The sequence below is a fragment of the Amblyomma maculatum genome, chromosome 1 (genome assembly GCF_055883805.1).
Source record: "Amblyomma maculatum isolate TAMU_Amacu chromosome 1, ASM5588380v1, whole genome shotgun sequence".
Classification (NCBI taxonomy): Eukaryota; Metazoa; Arthropoda; class Arachnida; order Ixodida; family Ixodidae; genus Amblyomma; species Amblyomma maculatum.
In genome coordinates this window covers 215024409-215046586 of record NC_139344.1, presented here as the reverse complement: position 1 = coordinate 215046586, position 22178 = coordinate 215024409, and the positions used below count along the sequence as shown (strand labels likewise).

At 43.4% G+C, this 22178-nt stretch overlaps 1 protein-coding gene across 5 annotated transcripts in view; it reads right to left on the bottom strand.

The window, feature by feature from the left end:
• Obsc (Obscurin) overlaps positions 1-22178 on the bottom strand; it is a 195875-nt gene that overhangs the window by 84504 nt on the left and 89193 nt on the right. For 2 of the 5 annotated variants that reach the window (XM_084590270.1, XM_084590275.1), the window contains exons 4-16: positions 16014-16132; positions 15693-15833; positions 15011-15181; positions 11267-11336; positions 11081-11173; positions 10894-10986; positions 10204-10368; positions 8773-8910; positions 7673-7838; positions 7335-7550; positions 4675-4791; positions 3541-3777; positions 2913-3078 (exon numbers count right to left, since the gene is read on the bottom strand). In XM_084590270.1, coding sequence (XP_084446396.1) covers positions 2913-3078; positions 3541-3777; positions 4675-4791; positions 7335-7550; positions 7673-7838; positions 8773-8910; positions 10204-10368; positions 10894-10986; positions 11081-11173; positions 11267-11336; positions 15011-15181; positions 15693-15833; positions 16014-16132 — 1892 coding nt within the window. The remainder of the gene's footprint in view (positions 1-2912; positions 3079-3540; positions 3778-4674; positions 4792-7334; positions 7551-7672; positions 7839-8772; positions 8911-10203; positions 10369-10893; positions 10987-11080; positions 11174-11266; positions 11337-15010; positions 15182-15692; positions 15834-16013; positions 16133-22178) is intronic. The other 3 variants (XM_084590271.1, XM_084590272.1, XM_084590274.1) reach the window with 3 other exon arrangements.

Below are 22178 nucleotides of genomic sequence, written 5' to 3'. Positions count from 1 at the left end.
TTTTGAACGATGATTGACATCTGGAAGTCTGCCAACAAGTTAGATATAAGTATTTTGCCAAAAATGCTGCGCTGGTGTCATCTGGCTCCTTTTTTTTTTTTGCGCATTTAAAATATGCTTCAATAATGCGCCTTTGTTTTCTCCTGCTACATTTATTAAGTCTCGCTTTTACTTTTTCCAGTATTCGTGCGCATTTTGTACGAAATGAGAGTTTGTTACCAAACGTTTTTGATGTGCGGTGCTTTTTAGTGTGATACCACGTCTGTTACTAATATTAACCGCTTATATCGCCTTCTAAAGAAAGCCGTTCGAAATGTTATGAATGCTCCCCGACTTGGACACACTGCAGCAATTTTCTGTGAACTTCGAATTTTCCGCTTTCCACAATTATACGAAACTCTACTCTTGCCGCGGTATGAAACCGGTATTCACAATAACAACTGCCTGAGGATAAAGCTGTCAGGATTGCAACGCAAATAGTCAATTTACGCTACACGAACGACAGCCAAATGGCTTATACCTAAGATCCGAACAAATTACGGCTGCCAAATGCTGAGCTATACTCTCCCGCATCAACTAATAAATAGTCTGAACTCATGTATAGATAATGAAAAATTGGTTGTTTTATGTTTGTTCTTGTTTGTAAAAGAGATATTATGCTATGTACCATTGCAATGCCTCTGCAGGGTGTGTCGGCCTCGTCAAGCCTTTCCACTGGCTTTTTGCCGGTGCACCTAACATTCTCAAGATGTTAAATAAACATTATTCTTATTCTTAAACTAAGCATTTGAAGCTTTTCACCTGATTACTCGAAGTTCATGGGGACCACGAAATAGTTCGTAATGTCAAAATATTTGTGAACTCATAAAACATATTTCCGCGCCACGTAGATTAAAAATTGTTTTCTGAAAAGAAAAAAAAAAAAAATCTCCGTCGTGTTTTTCTTTCATTCCTATTTTTTAACTGCACCGTTCTAAACATAGTACCCTCCATGGGAGTTACGTCACTCCACACATCTCATATGACAGCTGGGCCGTAGATTCTACTGTCACCTGGATCCCGGATTTACCGGAAGTGTTCGCGTAAGCATTTGGACCCACGATGGTACCAGTCTCTACACTGTCCCCATTATCGAGAAATTTCGCTTCTCTGGCGTTCCTGCTCACATCGTCGGTCACTTATTCTCAAATCTGACGTGCTTCGGGACCTCATCAGCCACTGTGAGACCTTTATGGAGCTGGAAGTGGAGTTTTCCAATGAGCTACTCCTGCTAGGCACCTGGAACGTCAACGATTGGTTCTCAGTTGGAGATTTGTTGCTTTCTTACGCTGCCATACTCGTCAATAGATTATTGTGTTATTTTTACACCTAGTTAATTTGTCCGGAATTCTGCGTAATATAGGGCTTGATAACTGATGTATTTTATATTTATACAGCTCATAACACAGAATTCAAGAGCGTGTGTTTTTTGAATCAGAAAGCTGCAAAAATTAAAACTGAGAAATACGTGAGACCAGGCTTATGCTGTGAAAACATTAATAGTGTCGCTGTGTGATATGTTATGTGCTGTGGTGTGATAGCTAAGGAGGCTTCTTTTGGGCCCGCTTTGGTAAATGGTGTGGAACACCCCTTAAAAGAGAACGGAAAGCGCAGTAAACGCCACGTGAAGCATGAGGCCGTATTCGATAAGGAGCGATTATATATCTTCCATTTCATTTGAAGAGACGTCAGCTTGATGCCAGCGTCAAGAGAAAGCAGCAAACGACCGGTCTTAGAAACCACAAGGTCATTACGTAGACGATAGCATTTTCCACTCGTCACATGCGTCGGGTAATCATTGGCGACAATATCCAGCCAGTGATGAGACCCGGTCGCCAGCCAGCCACTGATTGGGTCATTTCCCACGGATACTTGAAAGGCTCGTTTACATCACGGAGCAAGTCACTAATGCCAGACGACCAAATGGATCCGAAATGAAAAGGGGATCGTGGTCCTTATAGAATGGACTACCTCCTTCAGTACCACCTCTCAAACGCTCGGGCGGAGGCGTCACTGTATACGGCGCGTACCCGTAGCTCACGAGTTATTTCTTTTTCCTTTTTTTTTTTCTTCAGAGCATTGAACTCGTCCCCTCTCGATGCCAGATTGGAAAAATATGTACCTGATGCCAGCTGTTGCTCTCAATATATCAATTTTATCTGCTTAAAAGGTACTGCTACGGGAGTGCTCAAGCAGAGGTGGCAAGCAGTAAGGCAACAAAATAACCATGAAAACACCTTCAGCAAAAGAACCTTAATATTCACTATCAAGCGTTCATAACAACCTGATTTCTCACGCAAACCTCGACTAATGTAACTGGTAAAGACAACTTAAGATATATCGTGCACAACGTGCGCGTTCTCCGCGAGAGCATATGGAGTGGAACGCATTCGTTATTGGACAAGGTTTCGTGTACGGTGGCTTGCACACAGCCAACATAATCACTTCGGTCGCCCAAGGCGATGCTTATTTCTTTTCTCCTCCTTGTTTTCTTCTTGTAATTTTTACTCATCGCGTTCCATTTCCGAACGCCTCAGCTGTGCCAGTCGATGAGACTCAGTTCATCCTGGTCAGCTAGTTAGCGGCGTGGTCGCTAGGAAGCGCTGCGGTTTTGCGTTAAGACGACCGACACGAAACCCGAATAATGTAGGTCATAAAGCTATCGTTGTAAAAAAAAAAAAAAAAGACGTTTTCGTTCTTGATGCAGTTAACCCCTTAAGTGAAGACTATGAGAAGCAACTGAACCATGTGTCGCTGATAAAAAAGAAAAAAAAAAAACATACTCAGTCTGACATATTCAGTCACTGCTGACCTTAATGTGTTTTAGATGTCATTCGAGCTGCTTTTGCCAAAACCAAGGGAAACTGACTTACAATGTCACTTCGGGTTCTGGACATCCTCGTACGACCAGTTCAAACCGGACAGAGGTGCCTTCCAAGAGCTCCGTGTCCTTCAGTTTGACCTTAAAGACCGGGGCGTGAGGTAGTATCGTGCCACCGGGACTTGTAGGTCTCGAGTCAGGTTTAGCAACGCTGAGTGCTGGCGAAGAACAAAGGACATCAGGAAGTGTCAATAAAAAATGTAGGAATCCCCATGAAAATTACTGCACTGATGAAGTACTGCAGATGACGGACTGAAAGAAACATTTATGATATGTGCTTGCATTAGGTCAACTAAACGTTGTTGTAGTCCGTGGGAAGCTACGACACAAAATCGCCACCCACAACATTTCAGTGGTGTGCTACACAGTACAAAAAAAAAAAAAAATTGCAGGCCACAATCCTGTCGAAACTAAACAGAAAGAAATACGGTACGTAATTCCTTAACAGACTGACACGGAGCATCAACGCGCGACGTAATAGTTTGGCTTACAGGTTCCCTAAAAGCGAATTGATTTATCTTGTGGACATTGTACAATTTTGTGGAAGAGGCGGCCCCGAGAGCCCCAAAATTCAACGGGCGACCACCTCTACACTGCATATGAAAACAGAACGGCCTCACCTGGTTTCACGTAGAGGGGAGCGCTGCACGAAGTTGTTCCTTCAGAGTTGGACGCAATAATGGTGTACATTCCAGAGTCTTCAGAGGACGCATCATTGATATACAGTTTGTACTTGCCGTCTTCCTCACTTAGCTGAACACGCGACGTTTTTTTCAGGGGAATGTTGTCTTTCAGCCACTGAATGGTTGGTTTTTCTGGGGAAGACACCTCACACTCCAAAAAGGTGTTGTCATTTTCTGCACAAAAGCGGCAAAATAGAAACGTTGTTAAGGCAGCGTTCATGAGAAAGAAAAAAAAATGAGCAAAGAGGAACTGCGTTTTGTTCAGTCAATGACAAAAATTATGTGCGAAAACTTCTGTAAAACTGATGAAGAAATTTAGTTACCTACATTGCATGTTCGAAAATAGACAGTATGCGCTGAATGCTATGATAAATAAAGTGGAAAAATGGGACATAAGCAATGCACGAGGCATGAACAACTATACGATTAAGTGGTGTCCAACTAGAAATGTATACAACAATTTAGCAGACGGTAACAGCGATATATTTCACTTCCCCTTTAGCTGACTTAAGCTGGGATAAAATTTTCAGCGTTACGCTCGTTGTATAGTATACGGTCATTATTTAATTACACAGCATCGTATTTTTTTTATCTCTACATGAAAAAAGACATATGTATTCTCAGACAAAACACAAGCGTATGGTTAGCTTTTCTTTGTTGTCATGCTTTAGATAAGAATGTCAACATGCTTCTCAACAGTTTATTGTCATTTCTTTTGTTGTAGGCAAACCGCACAAAAAATAATTTCATTATTGTAGAGGAAGAGGACCGCAATAAAAGAGCCAAAAAGCAATCCTTCAGGAAGTAACCTCAATGTTAAGCAAACCCAAAGATCAGTCTATTGTATCATGCAGATTGTTAAAAACTCAAAAACTAGGTTGTTTATTATCGTAATTAGGGACTATGGACTACAGAAGCAGGATAATTAGCGTTAAAACAAAGGGACTTCAGAAACGTCATCTCACGTTGCTATGGCTACTACAAACAAGAAACGCCAGAAAGACAAACACAGAGAACACACGTCACAAATGCCCACAGACGATTAGGAAAAAAAAAAGAGAAGAAACTAACGTGAGCAGGTGAGGCCACGAAGAGCCTTGCGGAACTGCGGCTTTCCTGTGGCATCCTTCTTGGATGCTGTTAAATAAACAGATTCGTCTTCAGCAAAAGAATTCAGAGATTGAATTTCTGAAAAGCACCAGAACACCAGAAGTACATTTCAATGCATTAAACTAACACTTGGCGAAGGCACCTACTCAAATAGATACCTTCGGCAACGGCTGTTGGCTCTCGTTTCAAGAACAGTCGTTTGGAGAGTTAATGCATATTGAAACAGGTAATTAAAGTTGGATACAGCTGAGGTCAAATAGAACGCTTACATTTTGGAGTGGCTCAGTGCACGCTTAAATTTTATTACTTTTACTGTGCTGTTTAGTGACCATGTGCGCACTGGGCGGAGTGAAAAACATGGCGCTACTTCGGGACTGGTCCTCTAAACAGTTTTAGCGGTATATAGCGCGAAGTTCAGAAACAAGAGTCGACAGCGCTAGTAATCATGACATTGCATGTACTTCTTATCACCCTGTTAAAAGCGTTGGAGCAATGAAAATATCACAGAAGATACAAAGCTATTACATGACATTCATTCAACATCGAGCACTAAAGCAGATACATTCAGAATCGACGATTAGCAGGTCAGACGTCTATCTGCAGTAAGACCACTAGAGCAGACCTCCGTAAATAACATTACTGAAATCGCAGCGTTAATTTTAGTTGAAATGTGGCAGCATTAGTCACCCCATTGCGAAGCTCTCTACCCCACCGGGGTGGCGCGATGGTTACGGCGCTCGATTACTGTTCCCAAGGAAGCGGAATCGAATCCCGGCCTCAGCGGCCGCTTTTCGGTCGAGGCGAAAAGCAGGGCGCCCGTGTGTTGTGCGTTGTCAGTGCCCGTTAAAGAACTCCAGGTGGTCGAAATTTCCGCAGTCCTCCACTACGGCATCTCTTATAGCCTGAGTCGCTTTGGAACGTTAAACCCCACAAACCAAACCACTTGGCGAACTTCAAGAATTTTTTCGATGATGACGTTTGGCGGTAATGGCAATACTTGATTGCCGATGAGTGTGGCGTTAATTCTGCAGCACCTATTTCCGAAATGTGAAGCGTTTTTGACGTTTATGCTCGCCTTAACCATCGCACGCATATAGCGTTCAGTACAAAGTTGCCTTACCAGCAGCTCGGCGAGTAGTCGGGTTACGTTTTGCCTCTCCAACTGTACACAAATTCGGCCCACGTCGTTGACGGAGTCCTTGTCGCAGCGCCTATTTACGCTTGGGCTCGACAACATCGCGCTCGACGATGGTTCTCGCCGAAACTAGATGTTATCCTTCGTGCGTTTCTCTACCTGCTCGGCTTTCTCCATCCTTTCGGCATTTCTGCTAAGCACGTTTTTCTTTTGTGACGCACTGGTTAACACGCTTCTTTCTACGCTCGTAAAAGCCCGGCTGTTCCGCTCGTTCACTGCTGCTTCTTCGTCCATTTGCTCTGCCCTTTCTCGGCTTCGGCTCAAAGCTCGGAGCATCAAAAGTTTTCTAAGAACACTGCCACCTTTTTTTAATTCGAATGCAAGTCTGTTCCTAGGGATGGAAGGAAACATTTGCGGGCGCTGCATAGAGACGACTGGACACACAGGAACGGACAAGTAAAAACTATCAGCACGGCTCTTATCTTGTGTCTTGTGCCAGTTTTCACTACAAAGCGCCCACATATGCTTCCATTAGTTAGTTAACCAACTAGCCCGAACACAAGTTAAACAAGCTTGAACATGAATGCAAGGTCTGCGAGCTCGTATAATGTTGCACACCGGAGCGAAGCAACATCACAAACGAATAACGTGAAGGGGGGCGTGCCAATAAACGAACTTTCAATTCCCGTTAACGCCATTTTAATCACGCAACAAAGTCCCCTACAATGCACTTAGCTCCACAGGTAAGGACGGTAGTATGGATGTAGAACTTAGTATCTTAGGTCTCACTGGGAAGAACAACAGAAGGTTGGGATGATGTGTTATTATAGCCTTAGGAGTAATACCTGTACGTAACCCGCAGTAAAATAACATTATGTGCCTTAGAGTGCCTGCGGCACGCTGAGACAACATGATTTGTGACTAAATTATGTCAAGCCTTTATTACTGCTCGCACTAGCTGTTTCCACATTCCACGCTTTTGAGCTTATCCTGTCATTCCCACAGACAGTGAAGGCATCAGGAAGCATGACAGAGATGCTACGGAGCAGGAAAAATTGTGAATGATGCCACGACAGCTTAAGGCTTACCTTTGTTCATAAAAAAAAAAAAAAACAGCTCTCTTTGTTGGCAAGAGCAAAAATTAACCAGCGGAAAGACGCGCGTCTTTCCGCTGGTTGTAATCTTTACCAATATGTACCAACTGGCCCAGCTCTCCACTCAATTGGTTGGCAAGGTTCCAGCAACACCGGAAGTCTATCTCGAGGGGAATTTATAGGGCGAGGAGAGAAGCGGCGGGATGATTCTTGGACCTCAGCTCTCAACAGAAGGTGCTGGAAGCTGAAAGCAACCATCTCTCCATCCCCCCCTCCCCTTCCCTTTTTGTTTCCCTCGGCCCCCTCAGTCCCTGCAAACTTGGTTCTCAAATAGTTGACGCCTCAAAACGGCTGCCCCAGTAATATGGTGACAAAAGAATTCGCGTACGTACCGTCAATCGAAGTGACGGAGCCCGATCGGATGCTATGAGTGGCGGCACTTGTGGCTTCCTTGCTGGCTTCGAAGATCTCGGCCCTGGGCATAGAAGCCGACGCAGGGTCGGGGCTCACGGGCACCGCTGTTGACTCGGATAGCGAGGTCGTGCGGCTGTAGCTGCTCTTTTCCTGCTGGCGCTCGGACGTGTCGTCAAGTTGCATCTCTTCGACCACTGCGTTCAAATGAGACACGGGCACAGTTGAGTGAATTTCTGCTCCATCATGACGCTGCACGTGGCTTCGACAGCCACCCGATATGAAAATATGCTCCGTCTGAGTGAAACGGGAACCCTACCTTCGCTGGCAACTCTGGAGGCCTGCAGTTCTCGCGCCCACTCCTTTTTCTGTTCGATATCTTTGGCTCGGAGCGTGATAGGCACATCTTGACCTGAAGAGTCTTTTTGTAAGATCTTGAGCGTAGCGTCATCATCTCCAGTGTCGACAATTTCTGACTCTGAAGTCTAAAGAAGAAAAATGGAAGGGGGCGTCCATGACAGCGTTTGTTGCGCCAAATGTACGTTTTTCGCGCTAGAGTGGCAAAACTACTGAAAGGCCCATTTTCCAGAAATTTTGTGTGAGCCTAATCCACGGCTTTATTCTTTTGAAAATGAAGTTAGATGAAGAGTAACGCGTGCTGTTTTAACGCCGCGAGAGCAAAAAATGCGCGATTTTCATATGAACGCGCTTTAACTAAAACACCTAATTAAGGCTCATTTGTCATCTAGTAATAGTTCCTGAAGCAACATTAGTAAGGGCTCTTTTATGCTTTTATAGAACTAGTGGCTACGAGCTAAAGTGAAGACTACAAAGTAGTCGGCTAATAACGTTACACAGGGAGTGAGTAACCCGCCCAGGTCGAAATCCTCCTTTATGCAAGCTCGTAGGTTCAAGCATAATCTCCACTATGCATAAAATTGCGAAAATGCCACAGAACACAATTTTTTTTCGTCATGCCGCACGGAGCACATGCTGTTAAAAAGAAGAAAGAATCAGTTCTCCGAATGTTACGTAGCATGCAAAAACAGCGCCTCCTGTTACCAGGAAGTAACCGCTACACATAGCATCCAGATAATAAAGCGATAGTACTGAGAGGTAGTTGATACGCTGACGGTCCCTACAGCTTGCTGACTGTACCAGCCGCAGCGCATAAAGGCAGTACGCTTCAACGCACCTGATAAGCATGTCAGGAAGCTGACGGCGAGCACTACAGGACAGAACACAGTCGACACACACGGTTTCCGTTCCCATGCAGGAGTCAAGCGACTGCGCCTGTGTGTTGGCAACACTGAGAAGGGTGAATGCAGGAGGCAGTTCATTTTCGGAACACGTGTCACCTGGGAAGGGTTCTCACAACGGACGGACGCAACGCCAATGTGTTTCACAGCGCGTCCTCACCTTGAGCACATTCTTGACAAGGTAGATATTTCGGTTGGCTCTAATTTTCTTCACTTCAGTTATGCACAACCTTCCTTTGAAGAGGAAAAGATAGCGCAGCTGTTCTCGGTTTTTTGCGTCGATAATATCAAACCATCCCTGTGCCGAAACACAATAAACAAGGTTGGCGCTAGAAATATTAGAATGGCAGCACATGGCTGCATACTCGGCTCTTGTCTAAAAGGTAGCTTACGCGTACAAGTGTATGAAATAATACTGCATCCTTATTTTTGTCTCGAATGGATGGAGTTTACGCTCATCTTTCTTGTGTGTTTTATTATGATCTCTGGTCTTACAAAGCAGTGAGGCCTTCAAGGGATCCTTATTTTTTTTTTCTTAATCGCACAGTCTTGGAACAAGAATTTGCTGCAATTGTAAGATGTGAAACTTCTAGACTAATGTGAGACATGCCAGAAATGCGGTGTCGTGTAACAGTTCCCACAAGCGATATTCACCTCTCAAATGCTTTGTTTTTTAAGCTTATCAAATGCGCCCTAGCCATATCGGGAATAAGCATGTCGTTGTCTCGTTTGTCTGTGGCAACATTATAGGAGTTTCCACACCGTGCAAAGCAAAATATATGTGAGCATTTTTGTGGCACCGAAGCGCACAGTTTAGGAAGATTTTACTATAACATGAATACAGTTTCCTTATTTGCGTTAGAAGCCATTGTTGCTGAGATAATTCTGCAAAGGACACTATGTAAGAAAAGCATTAGCAGGCGCGCGCATTCCTATAGCACGTCTGAAAATTATATCTGTTAGATGCAGAGTCGATTTCAATGAGCTGCAGCGTAGTTTCGCATGCAAAACAAAAATGAAGTTTAAGAGAGACAAGATATAAATGAAAGATCGTCAATGCGGACCACATATTAGTCGACTCTTGTTGCAATGTCGCGCGTGGGCAGAACGCGGCAGGTTTCTTAGCCTTATACCACCCAGTAAACTGATGTTCGTATAGAAAGACGAGATAACGACATGTAGATATTAACTGCTGCAAGCTTGGATCAGAGATGTTATAAAGGCCGTGCGCTCGGTGCCAGTCTGTCTTTTGAGGCATCACCAAACTTTCGCCAGACATGTTACTGCCACTAAGTACATGCCATTTGAAAAGGCTGTACTCCAAGCTTGCAGGCCTTAATATGTACTCGTCATTCATCTATGCGCCACCAAAAAAAACGCTGAAAGTACTGCTCGCATCTGTTTAATGTGTCTGCCATATTATCCGGCAAAAACACACGTGAAGGCTCGCAAAATAGAATACAGCCACCACGACATGTATGAGTCAGTTACAGCAGCAATAATTTCGTTTTCTCCTTGTAGCAATCATTTCAAGTCCTTTTTACTAGCAAGTCAGGCGTTAAAGGTTTAGTTCAAGTAAAATTGTACTGACGTGTTTGATGACTCTTCCCCAGTTGTGGATGTTTCCGTGATAACCTTCGATGGCATTTATGTACTGAAGGTCAGATGCCCTCTGAGGAATGGCCTGCATGAAATCTAATGCTCTCTGTAAGTCTGTGTAGTCTTCGTGGAGGCGCGCTGTGTACTTGATAAGTTCCTGCAGAGTGGGAAAAAATTGCGCATCCTTACACTGTGATCAAGCAAGAGGAAATGAGCAAACATGCACTGGCACTCGTGTTATCTGTGCGTACAACCAGTGTCTCGTGATCTCGACGTTCGTGTTCACTATGCGACATTGCGTCTAATTTTCGCTCTGGTGCTTCATGAATTGAATATTCAATAACAGTAGATACAGCAACGGTAAAAAACAAGAGGACTTACTCTTACCTACTGTCTCGCCCAACAACAAAATTTAAACTATACCGCTTCCAATGTCGCTATAGCTTCATTAGCTACACAGGCATTTGACTTCTTTGTATCCAGGGTGTAACAGACGCCAGTAATGTTCCATTTAAGCATGGAAAGGCCTAACGTTCTAGATTTCCGCATGGATGCCGTAACCTTTGCACACAGCTAAGTAGGCACGACGTAAACTGAAAACTAAGCAAGTCCCACCCTCAGGGATAAATAGAAAGAGACGTATAAAAATGGTTTGCATACACCAACTCATGTGAGAACTTACTTTCAGGAGCAGCTGGTAATCGTTAATGCGTTGAATTGGTAGCTTCAAATGATCCGAGAGAGTCTTATCATCGTTTATCTTGACGCTGTAATCCTACAGCAAAGACAGACGGAGAAGAAGCTGTTATTTTCATTTCACGGATACTTCCCCCCTAGTGCTGGCTCGGCGTCTGTATGCGCGTACTTACATCGAAGTACTCTTTAAGCGGTCCCGATTGTAACAGTTCTTGTGCACGGGGAAAATCTTCACAATACTTCACGTGCTTATCGAAGTCACGCTCCTGGAGGAGAATAAAAATTGGATGCTTGTCAAAGTATTTCACGGTTGAACTGGAACTAAAAGTCTGCGCTAATATGAATTACGTGATTTTTACCAGCCTCAGAAATGTAACACCGAGCTTGGCGGGCTCGCTGGCATTGAACTGAACACCTTTAATCAGTTCCCTGAAAGAAAGAAAGAAAAGAGTGCGAAAGCTCAAATGTATGCTCGCTGATTTCCTAGTAATGATTGCTTTGAAAGAAATAATAATATTAAATAATACACTTTATTACAGAGTTTTACCAGCATTACACCATTGGCCTGCCAAAGCCACAGTAGGCTTGAAGGGCGGGCCGACAGGCAGCGGCAAAAAACTATACTATCTGTAAATTACAGTATAACTTGAAATAACTTAAGTAGGAACATGCAAGAAAAGAACTGACAGCAATGAAGAGAAAAAAAACAAATCAAACAAGGCACGTAACCTGAGCTAAAATAAAATATGAAGTAGCACTTCTAGTACACAGTAACGAAGGCAAGAAAAAAACTGATTTTCGGCAGCAGTAACAATTCAAAATGAAACAAATAAATGGAACATGATATATTCAAATATCAGCAGAGTACAGGACGACAAAACAAACATTATTCGTGATTAGCTTGCTTAGCCTAGCTATGTATTTATGCAGTTATGTAGGACAAAGGTGAACTTTAAAAAGGTCGGAGACTAAAGTATTAAAGATTAATATGACGAATGATTTGTTTTAAATTAAACTTTGTTTTCACGCGGAAGACACTTGGTGGCAGTTGATTGAGGCATGATGGTATGTAGAAACTGCGAGTGCGCTGGCCGTATCTGGTGGAACTGCGAGGCACCTGATAACGGTATTTATGCCGGAGACAACGTGAAGGAACATATTCCACTTTATTCTTGTGTAACCAGAAATATCGAAGGATGACCATTTCTGTAAGAAGGGAACGAAAATGTAAGCACCTTAAGCCTTTGAAAAGGTCAGTTCCGGCAGATAATTCTAAATCATAACTAATAATTTTCAAAATATTTCGAAGGATGCAATTTATACTATTTTCCCATTTTTCCCATCGAAACACGCAGTGACCAAACACCGCAATTCCGTAACGAAGTATGCTATAACCAAAGGAATGTAAAATCATTTTACGAACGGACAGTGGCATGTAATATCTAATATTGTATAAGGTTTCTGAAGCAGCACGAAGCCTTGAGCATAGGTAAGCCAAATGGGAATTCAAGGCAAGTCACTGTCAAAAAAGACACCCAGGTATTTTACACAAGACACACAAGAAACAGGCGAACAGCTACTAGGAGAGCAAGAAGGGTGAACCAGTAGTGGAAGGTTTAAGCTGACTCTCTTCAAGGAATTGTGGAAACAAATAAGCTTCGTTTTGGAGACATTTACTTTAATTACATTATTATCGAACCAGTTCATGACACTAATCGTTCATCTTGCAAACGGGACATTGCATTTGAAAAGCGGGAACCTTGGGACAGGATAACTGTGTCGTCAGCATACTCAAAGGTATAGGCAGAAATAGCAGCGGCGAGGTCATTGACGTATAGATTAAAGAGAAGTGGACTTAATACTGATCCCTGAGGTACTCCGGCTTTAATTGGAGTTCTATTACTGTCATACTGCCAAATAGAGATATACTGAGTTCTGTTTTTCAAAAAGTTAGTGAGAAGTTTTAGAAAAGACCCACGAAATCCTATCAGTGAGAGCTTAGTTAATAAAAGGCTGTGGCATACACTGTCTAAAGCTTTGCTAGCATTAAGAAAGAGAGCGCATACAACCTGGTTAGCGTCGAAAGTTGAAATTATAAGGTCCGAAATATTCTCTAAGAGAGCCTGTGTGCCTTTGCCTGGTATAAAGCCGTATTGCGCACTTGAAATAATGTTATTAGCATCGAGATACTTGGACATGACTAGCAGCAGATGTTTTTCTAATATTTGAGAGATATACGGCAAAACTGAAACTAGACGATAATTTTCGTGTTTGTTTCGTGCGCCTCCCTTGAAGAGAGGAATTACTTTTGGCTTTTTTCATTACTAAGGGGATAACACCACTAACTAGAATATGGTTCAGCAATGTTAAAAGCACGCACTTAACAGCATCAACATTTATTCGTAACTAGTCTACAGTAATGCCGTCTACGCCACGTGATTTATTAAATTTTGAATAAAAAAAGGATTGAACTGAGATCATATTCTGAGAGAAGTGGCAGATGAGCATATTTGCATGCACTGTTTCTAAATGTGCAGAAATCAGGGTGTGGTTTACTAGTACCAGAAACGCGCGAAAAGAATGTGTTAAATTCGTTTTAGACAGCTGCGCCATCTGCAGAAAACTGGGAAATAAGTAATGGCTGATGGCCACCATGTTTGGGTACACCTCTTAAATCATTTGCGAGTGACCACGTCTTTTTCATTTCTGAATGTGCTTGATTGAATTTGGCGCGCATGTGATTGCGCTGAGCAAAACTGCATCGTGCGCATGCTCGCGGCGCTCACTCAGGGGCTATGACAATGTGTTACTGATCACGGTTTTCAAGTTGGATATCGGCTGCAGTGGTTTCATTTTGATGAAGGCGAGATGAGAAAAAAAAAAAAACAAATTGCAGAAGTTCAACGTGCCTAAACCTACCCTAACGTGCGAAAACGATAGTTTGGTATAATTTATCATGGTATATGGTATATGTAGACGACATTGCTACTGCCTTCTGGCCCATTGAATCTTCACGCCGCTTGGCGAGGCGTATCTCAGCTATAGGACAACTGCCGCCAAAGACCAGGCTCGCTACCCTTTTAAAGCAGAATGGATTCAGCCGGCTCATCACGTGCGTTTATACGGTTAAATAACAGCACGCATACGTCACTGCTGACGTCGCACACGTTTAATGCAAGCAAATACAAAGACTAGTTACTTTAAGACAGGTGAAGTCGCTCAAACAGCCGACCAATGGGCGCAGAGCAATGTCACCTGGAAACTACCACCTGCTAAGGCATCCTCATGGGCCTAAGGTTAAAAGTCGAGGCTTTAGACATACATCGTGTTTGTATTATTTCCCTATGATGTAGAGCTTTTACTCTGAAATATCCGTGTGCCGAGATTTTGGCGCAATTTGAAGATCCCATTGGGATCGAACTAACCTGAAGCTCACCATTGCAGCTAGCGTCACAGCCGCGCTAAAGAAGCGATGCGGAAAATATAATTAACGTAAGGCGCAGAACGTTTGGTAGCAAAAGATTAAAAAAAAAAAAATATCGATAAAAACCCACCCCCTTAACTGCGACAGTAAGAGTGTCGCACCGGGAACATCTGGGACTCATCAATACAGAAGCCATAGTTTAATTGAAAAGCAACCAGTAGCACCGTATAGTTATCGTACGGGATCGCCCACTTGTATATGCTGTTCCACTTGAATGTACAATTTTTGTTTGACATTGCCGGTTAGGAATACTAGTCGTTGGCCAGCCTGTATTCGATTGAGAGCTGTGGCGTTTTTATTTCCGCGTTTCATTCCCGTTCATTTTTTTTTTTTTTAAGTAGACAAAGTAATAATGTATGCGCATTTTAGAGAAAAACACATTTAAAATTATATATAACGTTGGAAATAAAGTTGTATCCTTATAATCCCTCTGTGAAGCTGCATTAAAAGCAGGCATGCAGTGGCGACAGTGACAGGGTGCTGTGCAGGTCTGTCTTTTTATAGAATATTTAACTCTTCATTATGAAATGACAACCATTTTTTTTGCATCCAGTTCCCTGAATGGCTCGATTTCGAGGGTGCTATGGACGAAGCTACTAACGTAAAGTAAGCTACTCACGTATTGTGAAAGTCACAAATGTCCTTGAAGTTGCTGAACAGGACGTCCTTCTGGTCTCTCAGTTCCTTTGGCATCACTGGGTTTTCCATCTCTTTCAAATAATTATTTACAACACGCTGCATGTCCCTTGAGAAGTCTTCCTCGGTTTCAACGAGTTCCTTCACTACCGCCCTAAAGAGGAGAGTGAATATTAGATGCCTAGTAAAGACCCCCACGTAGCTGGTTCCTGTTCAAAAAAGTTGCAGGTCTTCAAGCTGGAATCTTTCTGGGGACATTGCCGTTAGGTTTTAATCAGACCCGTATTTCGTATACTTCGTGTATAACACGCATTACGTCATTAGGCGGACAATTGCTTTCGAATCATCATTCCGATTTCATAACATCCCTTTACAAGCATATTATTTTATGGACTGAACTGTGCATCTAATGCATGGGCTGTTTATGCACTGAAGAACCCTACATGCAGAACAACACGATGCATAAACTTCTCAGAGCCTCGAAAGCAACAGCGGAATAAGAAGTTTCGTACGCTTTTAAGTGACAGTTTAATCAGCAAAAAAAAAAAAAAAAAAAAAAAAGCAGCTACAGTAATAATACTAGCTAATAGCGCTGTTGCTGAATTAAATCTGTACTATAACGGACTTGGACTAAAATATGTCCTGGTAGATAATAGTGAGCTTACTCTCTTTTCGCATACGACTCCCTGTCTTTGGGAGCAACCTGTTCCTCGATCACAGCGCCTTGTTTCTTCTCCAAGTAACAGCAGGGTACCCAGCCTTCCTGAGATATTCCGGTTCGGCTCGATCTCGTCCGTACGCGCCATCTGTGAAACGAAGTCAATTTTAATTATTTCAAGATTGTGATCCCGTGTAAGTCCTGCCTCGTTTATTTCTAAAGTGCGGGCTTGGCATATTACGAGCATCACCATTGTCCTCGTGTGAGAGAGACACTAGCTGAATTGCACATCAAGGTGATGCATTATCCGTAACAATGTGCAACTTACTTTCGAGGTTTCGAAGTATCTATTACTTCCACCTCTTGGCCTTCTTTCAGCGGAAGTCCTTCCTCGTCACTTGAAAGGGGCTTGTAGTCGAGGATGGCCTCGTAGATTCCACCGATTATCTGCGAGAGGAAAGTGCATAAATTAATTAGCCACCTGACCAGTAATGCTCTTTTAAATATCTGCAGCCCCATAGAAAAATGGTTCGTGCGCTACAGTGAAAACGTTTATGGCCGGTTATGTCTATCTATAGATTTTATATTCCACCCCAAAGTTAACATATCTACAAGCAGGTATAGAAATTTCTATACCAGTTTGGTTATAGCTTCTGAACTATACAAAATCTCTTTATCGAGTTAGAAAACCATATGCTCCTGAAGCTGTAGACCAATAGCCAGACAGTTATCATTAGCTGTCTATACAGATTGAAATGGCTGTAAAGCTGCAGACTGTAAGCCATACAATCAGTTTTAGGTTTGGCTTGGCTTAATTTATGGGGCTCAACGTCCCAAAGCGACTCAGGCTACGAGAGACGCCGTAGTGGAGGGCTCCTGAAATTTCGACCACCTGGGGTTCTTTAGCGTGCACAGACATCGCACATCACATAAAAGCATAAATCCCATAAAGCATAAAGACGTAAATAACATAAATGTATCATTTAATTGTTTAAGATGAGTTTCAGAGCAAAAGAAGACTGACTGGCTGTCATAGTAGTAATAAAAAAGGTGCATGCGAGATTTTACCCGATATGTTTCTGAACGACAACGCGAAATCAACCTCGATATGCGATCCCCTTCAATAAGCAAGCGAAATATGCTCGCGGTGGTCACTTTTTCCTGCTTGAATATCTGAGCGTGTACGCAAAGCCTCGATGAATAACGCCGCGAGCGAAGGAATCCTTAGCGAAGAACGGTTGTGATGGCTCCGTAAAGTTTATCATCCTTCCCGCCAGCATTCAAGCTCAGTATTGACAAGTGTACGCAAGCACGAAAATTAACCCGAGTAGCTAGCTGTAAAGGAGCGTGATGTCAAAAAAAAGAAAATAAAAGCGCGGATGTCAGCCGCTTTTATGAAAGATCTCAGGAAAATGCCGGTGAAAAAAAAAAAAAAAAGCATCGAAGTGGAGGAAGTTATAGCTGGCCAACCCTTAAAGAAAAACCTGCAGCGTGGGTAGGATAGCGCGGGAAGCGGGGGATGCGATGTCAGCTATGAAAATAAAAGTAATTGCCTGTATTACGCCTTCTGAAGGAGGTATCCGAGAATTCAAGGGCGGTGTTTCGTGATGCGCCAGGTTGGTAAGACGGTGAGTGCCACTACACGACATGTAAAAACGCAACTGAGTTGACGAGTTAAAGAATGAACTAGCAGGAAGGCTAACGCGAAGAGCAGGGTGCAACGTACAGCCTGTTGTTGAAAAACAAAATCGGTTTAACAGTCTTGCAGTACACTTCACTGACGGTACAGCGTCCTTGTCTCTGAGATCTTTCTGTTCCTTTCGGAACTTCTATCACGCTCCCGTGGAAGTCGCAGAAGCATACCTAGTGGTCTACAGGAAACACGCGATATTTAAGGTCGATCATGCGTCCATCATTTGCGCGTGTTGTTTTTGTCATCATTTCTCAATATAAGCTCTGGAAGGGGCTACGGTCTTCTTTTGTCCAAAGAAAGTAGCAAATAGTAGCATGTTTCTTTCTTTTTTACTAGTGTTTACAAGTTTTTCTGGCGACTATATGTGCCGCGGATAGGGAGGGAATATAGAAAAAAGTTCTAGAAAAAGAAAGCGTAGACTTGGTGAATGCTGCTGAAAGGAAACACGGATTGTAGAAGGCGAACAACCACCCGTCTTTTACTTTCCCGGCCTTTTTTTGCACGCTTTTTTTTTTTTTTTTTTTTTGCTGTGAAGAGCTCCTTGGCGTGATATTTTCATTGCGTTACACTTTACCAATGAAGTTTTGTTTTTCTGTTCGGTTTTTCACCAGTGTGCGCGTGTGTAAGACGATGTACGGATGTAAGAGAGGCAATTTAGAGTCAGTTACAGCGAATGCATTTTGCCTCGTCAAGAAGTGTCACTGTTCTGACACGCTGCTACACTGTGCGTAAATTTGCCATCTGAAATCTACTTTGTACTACTTATGCGCTTTTCCTCCTCCACGTTTATTTTATTGAGACGAAGCCGCTGCGCCTGTCTTCAACGACTGTAGCCCTGCAGGGCACGTCGAAATCCGGGACGGTAATAGGTGCTATGCTAGCATCTTCCAAGCCTACGCAGATGCAGGGTTCCTGCTCTGGCATGTCTTAAAAAAGGAGACACAGCCTGGTTCGTCACGTAGCCTAGAACTCAAAAATTAAGCTGATTAAATGTATAGCACAGACAGCGTATACTACCCCGGTGGGTTTGCTACGACTGCACACCAACTTTGGTTATGCAAAGCCGGCCCTGCTGAGAGCTATTACCCCAAAATGAGGTCACGCCAAAATGACGTCACGCCGATACAGTACAGAAACTCTGGTCGCACACGAAAGCTGACTGGGCACGTGTAGTACGCCAAGTGGAGTAAGTACGTTCGGTGAACTCACTACGAGAAGTGTACTTTTTGCACTTAATGTCAGTGACTGAAGAAAGAACATCCGAAAGAAAGCACGTGAGAAATTTTAATCTGTGTGGCGTTGATAAATGGTAAATTAGCAGTGTAATGATTGAGAAAAATTCTGCTGTATTTGGCCATATGAGAGTAAAATACGAAATCGCAAAAATTTACCGCCTTCTGCAAATATAGCTTTAGTTGAAATGCAAGCTACGAATACCAGTCGCTGCGAAGACATTGCAAATAATAAGGGCATGCATGAGAGCTGCTTTGCTTGGACAAAGGGCTTTAAGGGAATGATTTCTTTGGAACTGTAAATATCCAGCAGTCACCTAATTATTCAAAGAAACATTGTAGGATCATTATTACAACAGGGGCTGGATATAAATCAGTTTTGAAAGAAATGGATTTTCTACTTATTCTTCCGACTATCAAGTCCGTTTACCCTCGAAGTAAACATGAGCAAGCAAGGAGCTACGGAAGAGAGATAGTTCAGCCCGTTTGAAATTTGGTGCTTATCATAAACAATATCTTGGCACGGAAGAAAGCAGCGACGCTTGGCCGAATAGCGATTTGACCAAAGTGGCCAGGGAGGAGCACTCAAACCACTTGATCGCACGCAGGGCACAAAATGGCCTGCAAATCTGCGTCTGGTCGCAAGCGTGTTCAGGCCGGCTCATGCTTTAATAGCTCCCGGATTCCAAATGAAGCTACAGTCTACAATTTCTAGGCGGTTGCATTAAATTGTATGGACGTCGGCAAGCCGCTCGTTTTGTTTTGACACGGCACCTACCGACACCGTCGCTGGGTTTGAGACGCCGTGCGACAAAGAACCTCGAGCGCCGAAGACCGACTGTGAATGTCATTATGCAATAATAAATACTCGATGAGAACAATTATTGCCTTCACTGTAGCGTGGGATGACAGCCTGCTCATCTTTCAGTCGTGAGAGGCAGGCAGGTAAATAAAATCTCTCCGGAATCGCGAAACAAACACTGCTGGCAAACGACGCGAGCGCGCATCCACACTCACGGCCGGTCTCGGGGGAGAGCGCGCGCTCTTTCTTACGGCCTTCTCAATCGCCGCGGGAACAACGGGAACGTTTCTCCTTGAGTTGCGCTCTCCGCCACCGCAAGGGGCGCGACCTGCTCACTGTTCGCTCCGCGTCTGCTTCAGCGGCGGCGGGTGGCTCTTGCCTGGTTCTGCACTGTCGCTCGCGAGTCATGTGCCGCTGCACAGCTAGCGGCACATGACTACATGACTACATTGTCAAGACGGACGTTTCATCTGAGAGCAAAATCAAGGCACTGAAGGAAGTGATGGCATCTCCTACCATCACATTTCCCGCTGTCACATATTCCGGTTTACCTTACGTCGCTGGATATATCGTTTAGTTAATCAACTTCGGGTGTGACGCTTGCGCTATTCTTCTTTAAACTAGAGAAAGAAGCAGCCCCATGTAGTACACTCTTCTACGAGGACAATATTCTAGTGGACTGCATTATCCGAAACCAGAGCTTGTTGCCTTATTGGACAGGCTTTTTTTTTTTGTTTTCGAAAACGTTGCCGTGCACCTACTACACACAAATGTTCTCGAAGTACTTAAGATCCTGATTCAGTCAGCATTTCAGAATTCAACACTGAGTTGCCCGAAAAGGAATTGACAACAGCTATGTTATTAGGTCCGCTTCTTTGACATTTGAAAAATTTCTCAGAATTCTTCTTCTCAATTAATTATACCAGGAAAGTGACAGGAAAGACCGAGAGGCCAACCCATTATGTGCAGAAGCCGTGCAGGAAGATTTTGAGACTGAATTTTCTAGACGCAGGTCGCATTTTGATGAATTGATGAATATATAGTGCAATGTATCGTTGAAGGACAAATTTTTTATTGTTTGCCGCTCTTTTCAATTCTGCTTAACTGTTTATGCCCATTTCCTTGATTAAAAGTAGTCGCGAGACTACATATACATCTTCGGTCTTTCAACCAACTGATATGTTTTTAACGAAGCTAGAACAGCCCACTCCACTAGACAAGTGAAATTTTTACTATATGAGTAAATTTTTATTATTTACTCTGAATCTGAGACCCGCCATGAATTTTTGCCGGTGCCTCTTTTGATCTAAACGAAAACGGTAGCGGTTGACAGAATTTCCACCAAACAGTTCACCATGCATGCACTCACGTCAGGTCACTCTACGCCTGCTTAAAACATTCAAAGGCACATTGCATAGCCTGGTAAATTTAGTTTTGTACAAACCTTAGGGGTAAAGAATGTTGAAGTGTACCCGAAGCTTCATTCGACCGTGCACGGCCGCTCTGACGAAGGCGCGCGCGCTTGAGCGGATTGTTGACTGTATTTTATTCCTCGTACACGATAAATGTTCTATGTTGATTACGGACTTTGTATAAACCATAAGGGGCGAAATGTCAGGGCCTGCCGGTTGCAGCCGACGCGGTCGAAGCTAAAAGCGAGCGCGCGTTTCCTTTGCGCGTGAACGGCTGTAGCGGAGAAGCAGCAGTGGGGCGGTGGCGACCCCACCGAGACGCGGCGGGCGGTGGAAACAGACCCCATTGGAGAGGCCGCGAGAGAAGAGAAGCGCTCTCTCCCTCGAGACCGGCCGTGCCACACTGAGTAGGTTTTGCTGCTGTGTCGCAAGGTGGCGACTCTGTTCGAGCTTGAGGCCAATGCCAACCGATGACTTGATTTTTATATCTCACAAAATAAAAATAAATGAGAAATTAAAATACGGCGACGAAGAAACCATGGACGCAATTATCGGCACACGCTCAAGGCTTTTAGACTACAGCCGCACAACTGTAAGAGACTCGAGTGACTCATTCATGTTTCTGCGCTCATATGACACTGAATTTGTACAACTGTACTCGGGAATTGTGGTTCTATGAGTTTTAATCTCGGGACACAGACGGCGCAGCAGATGACTCCCAAATAAGGGCTGGACAGTATAGCTTGCCCGGCATGGCGCAGAAGACGTGAGCTAGCAAATTGCTAAATGGAATAGCTTCTACAAAAAACTGATTGGACTGAGCTCTAGGGTCGGGTGAAATAAGAAAACCACTTTTGTATAGTTGCATAGCCTCAGCTGGTTAAACTACCTAAAGGGGATGCATTGAACAGCTTGACATCGAATACAAACAACCATTACCATAATCTACTTTCGTTAAATTACAAACCAGCCATTCAGGCAGATTGAAAACATAATTAGCTCAGACTGACATTCTGCGCGGTCAACATGTCCTTTTTGTCATCCATGCTAATACGTGGAATCATGTACCGCAGGATAACAAACAATAATAAAAATGTGTGCCATAATTTCAACATAATTTTAGGCACTTTCTTTCACAAATAGCACTTAGGTGCTTTAAAGTGTTAATTTTATAAATTTACTCACAGAAAAGTCAGGCATGATTCTAGGCGACACTTTTCGGCATTGCAATGCTGAATTAGGGATAGCAAAATGTTTTCTTATGCCTAGTTTGTCTTCCGGTGCTCTACGTGTGTCGTGCACGTTTCTCATCAAGAGAAAAATTTCGCTGATTAAGAAAATGAAATAAGACTTT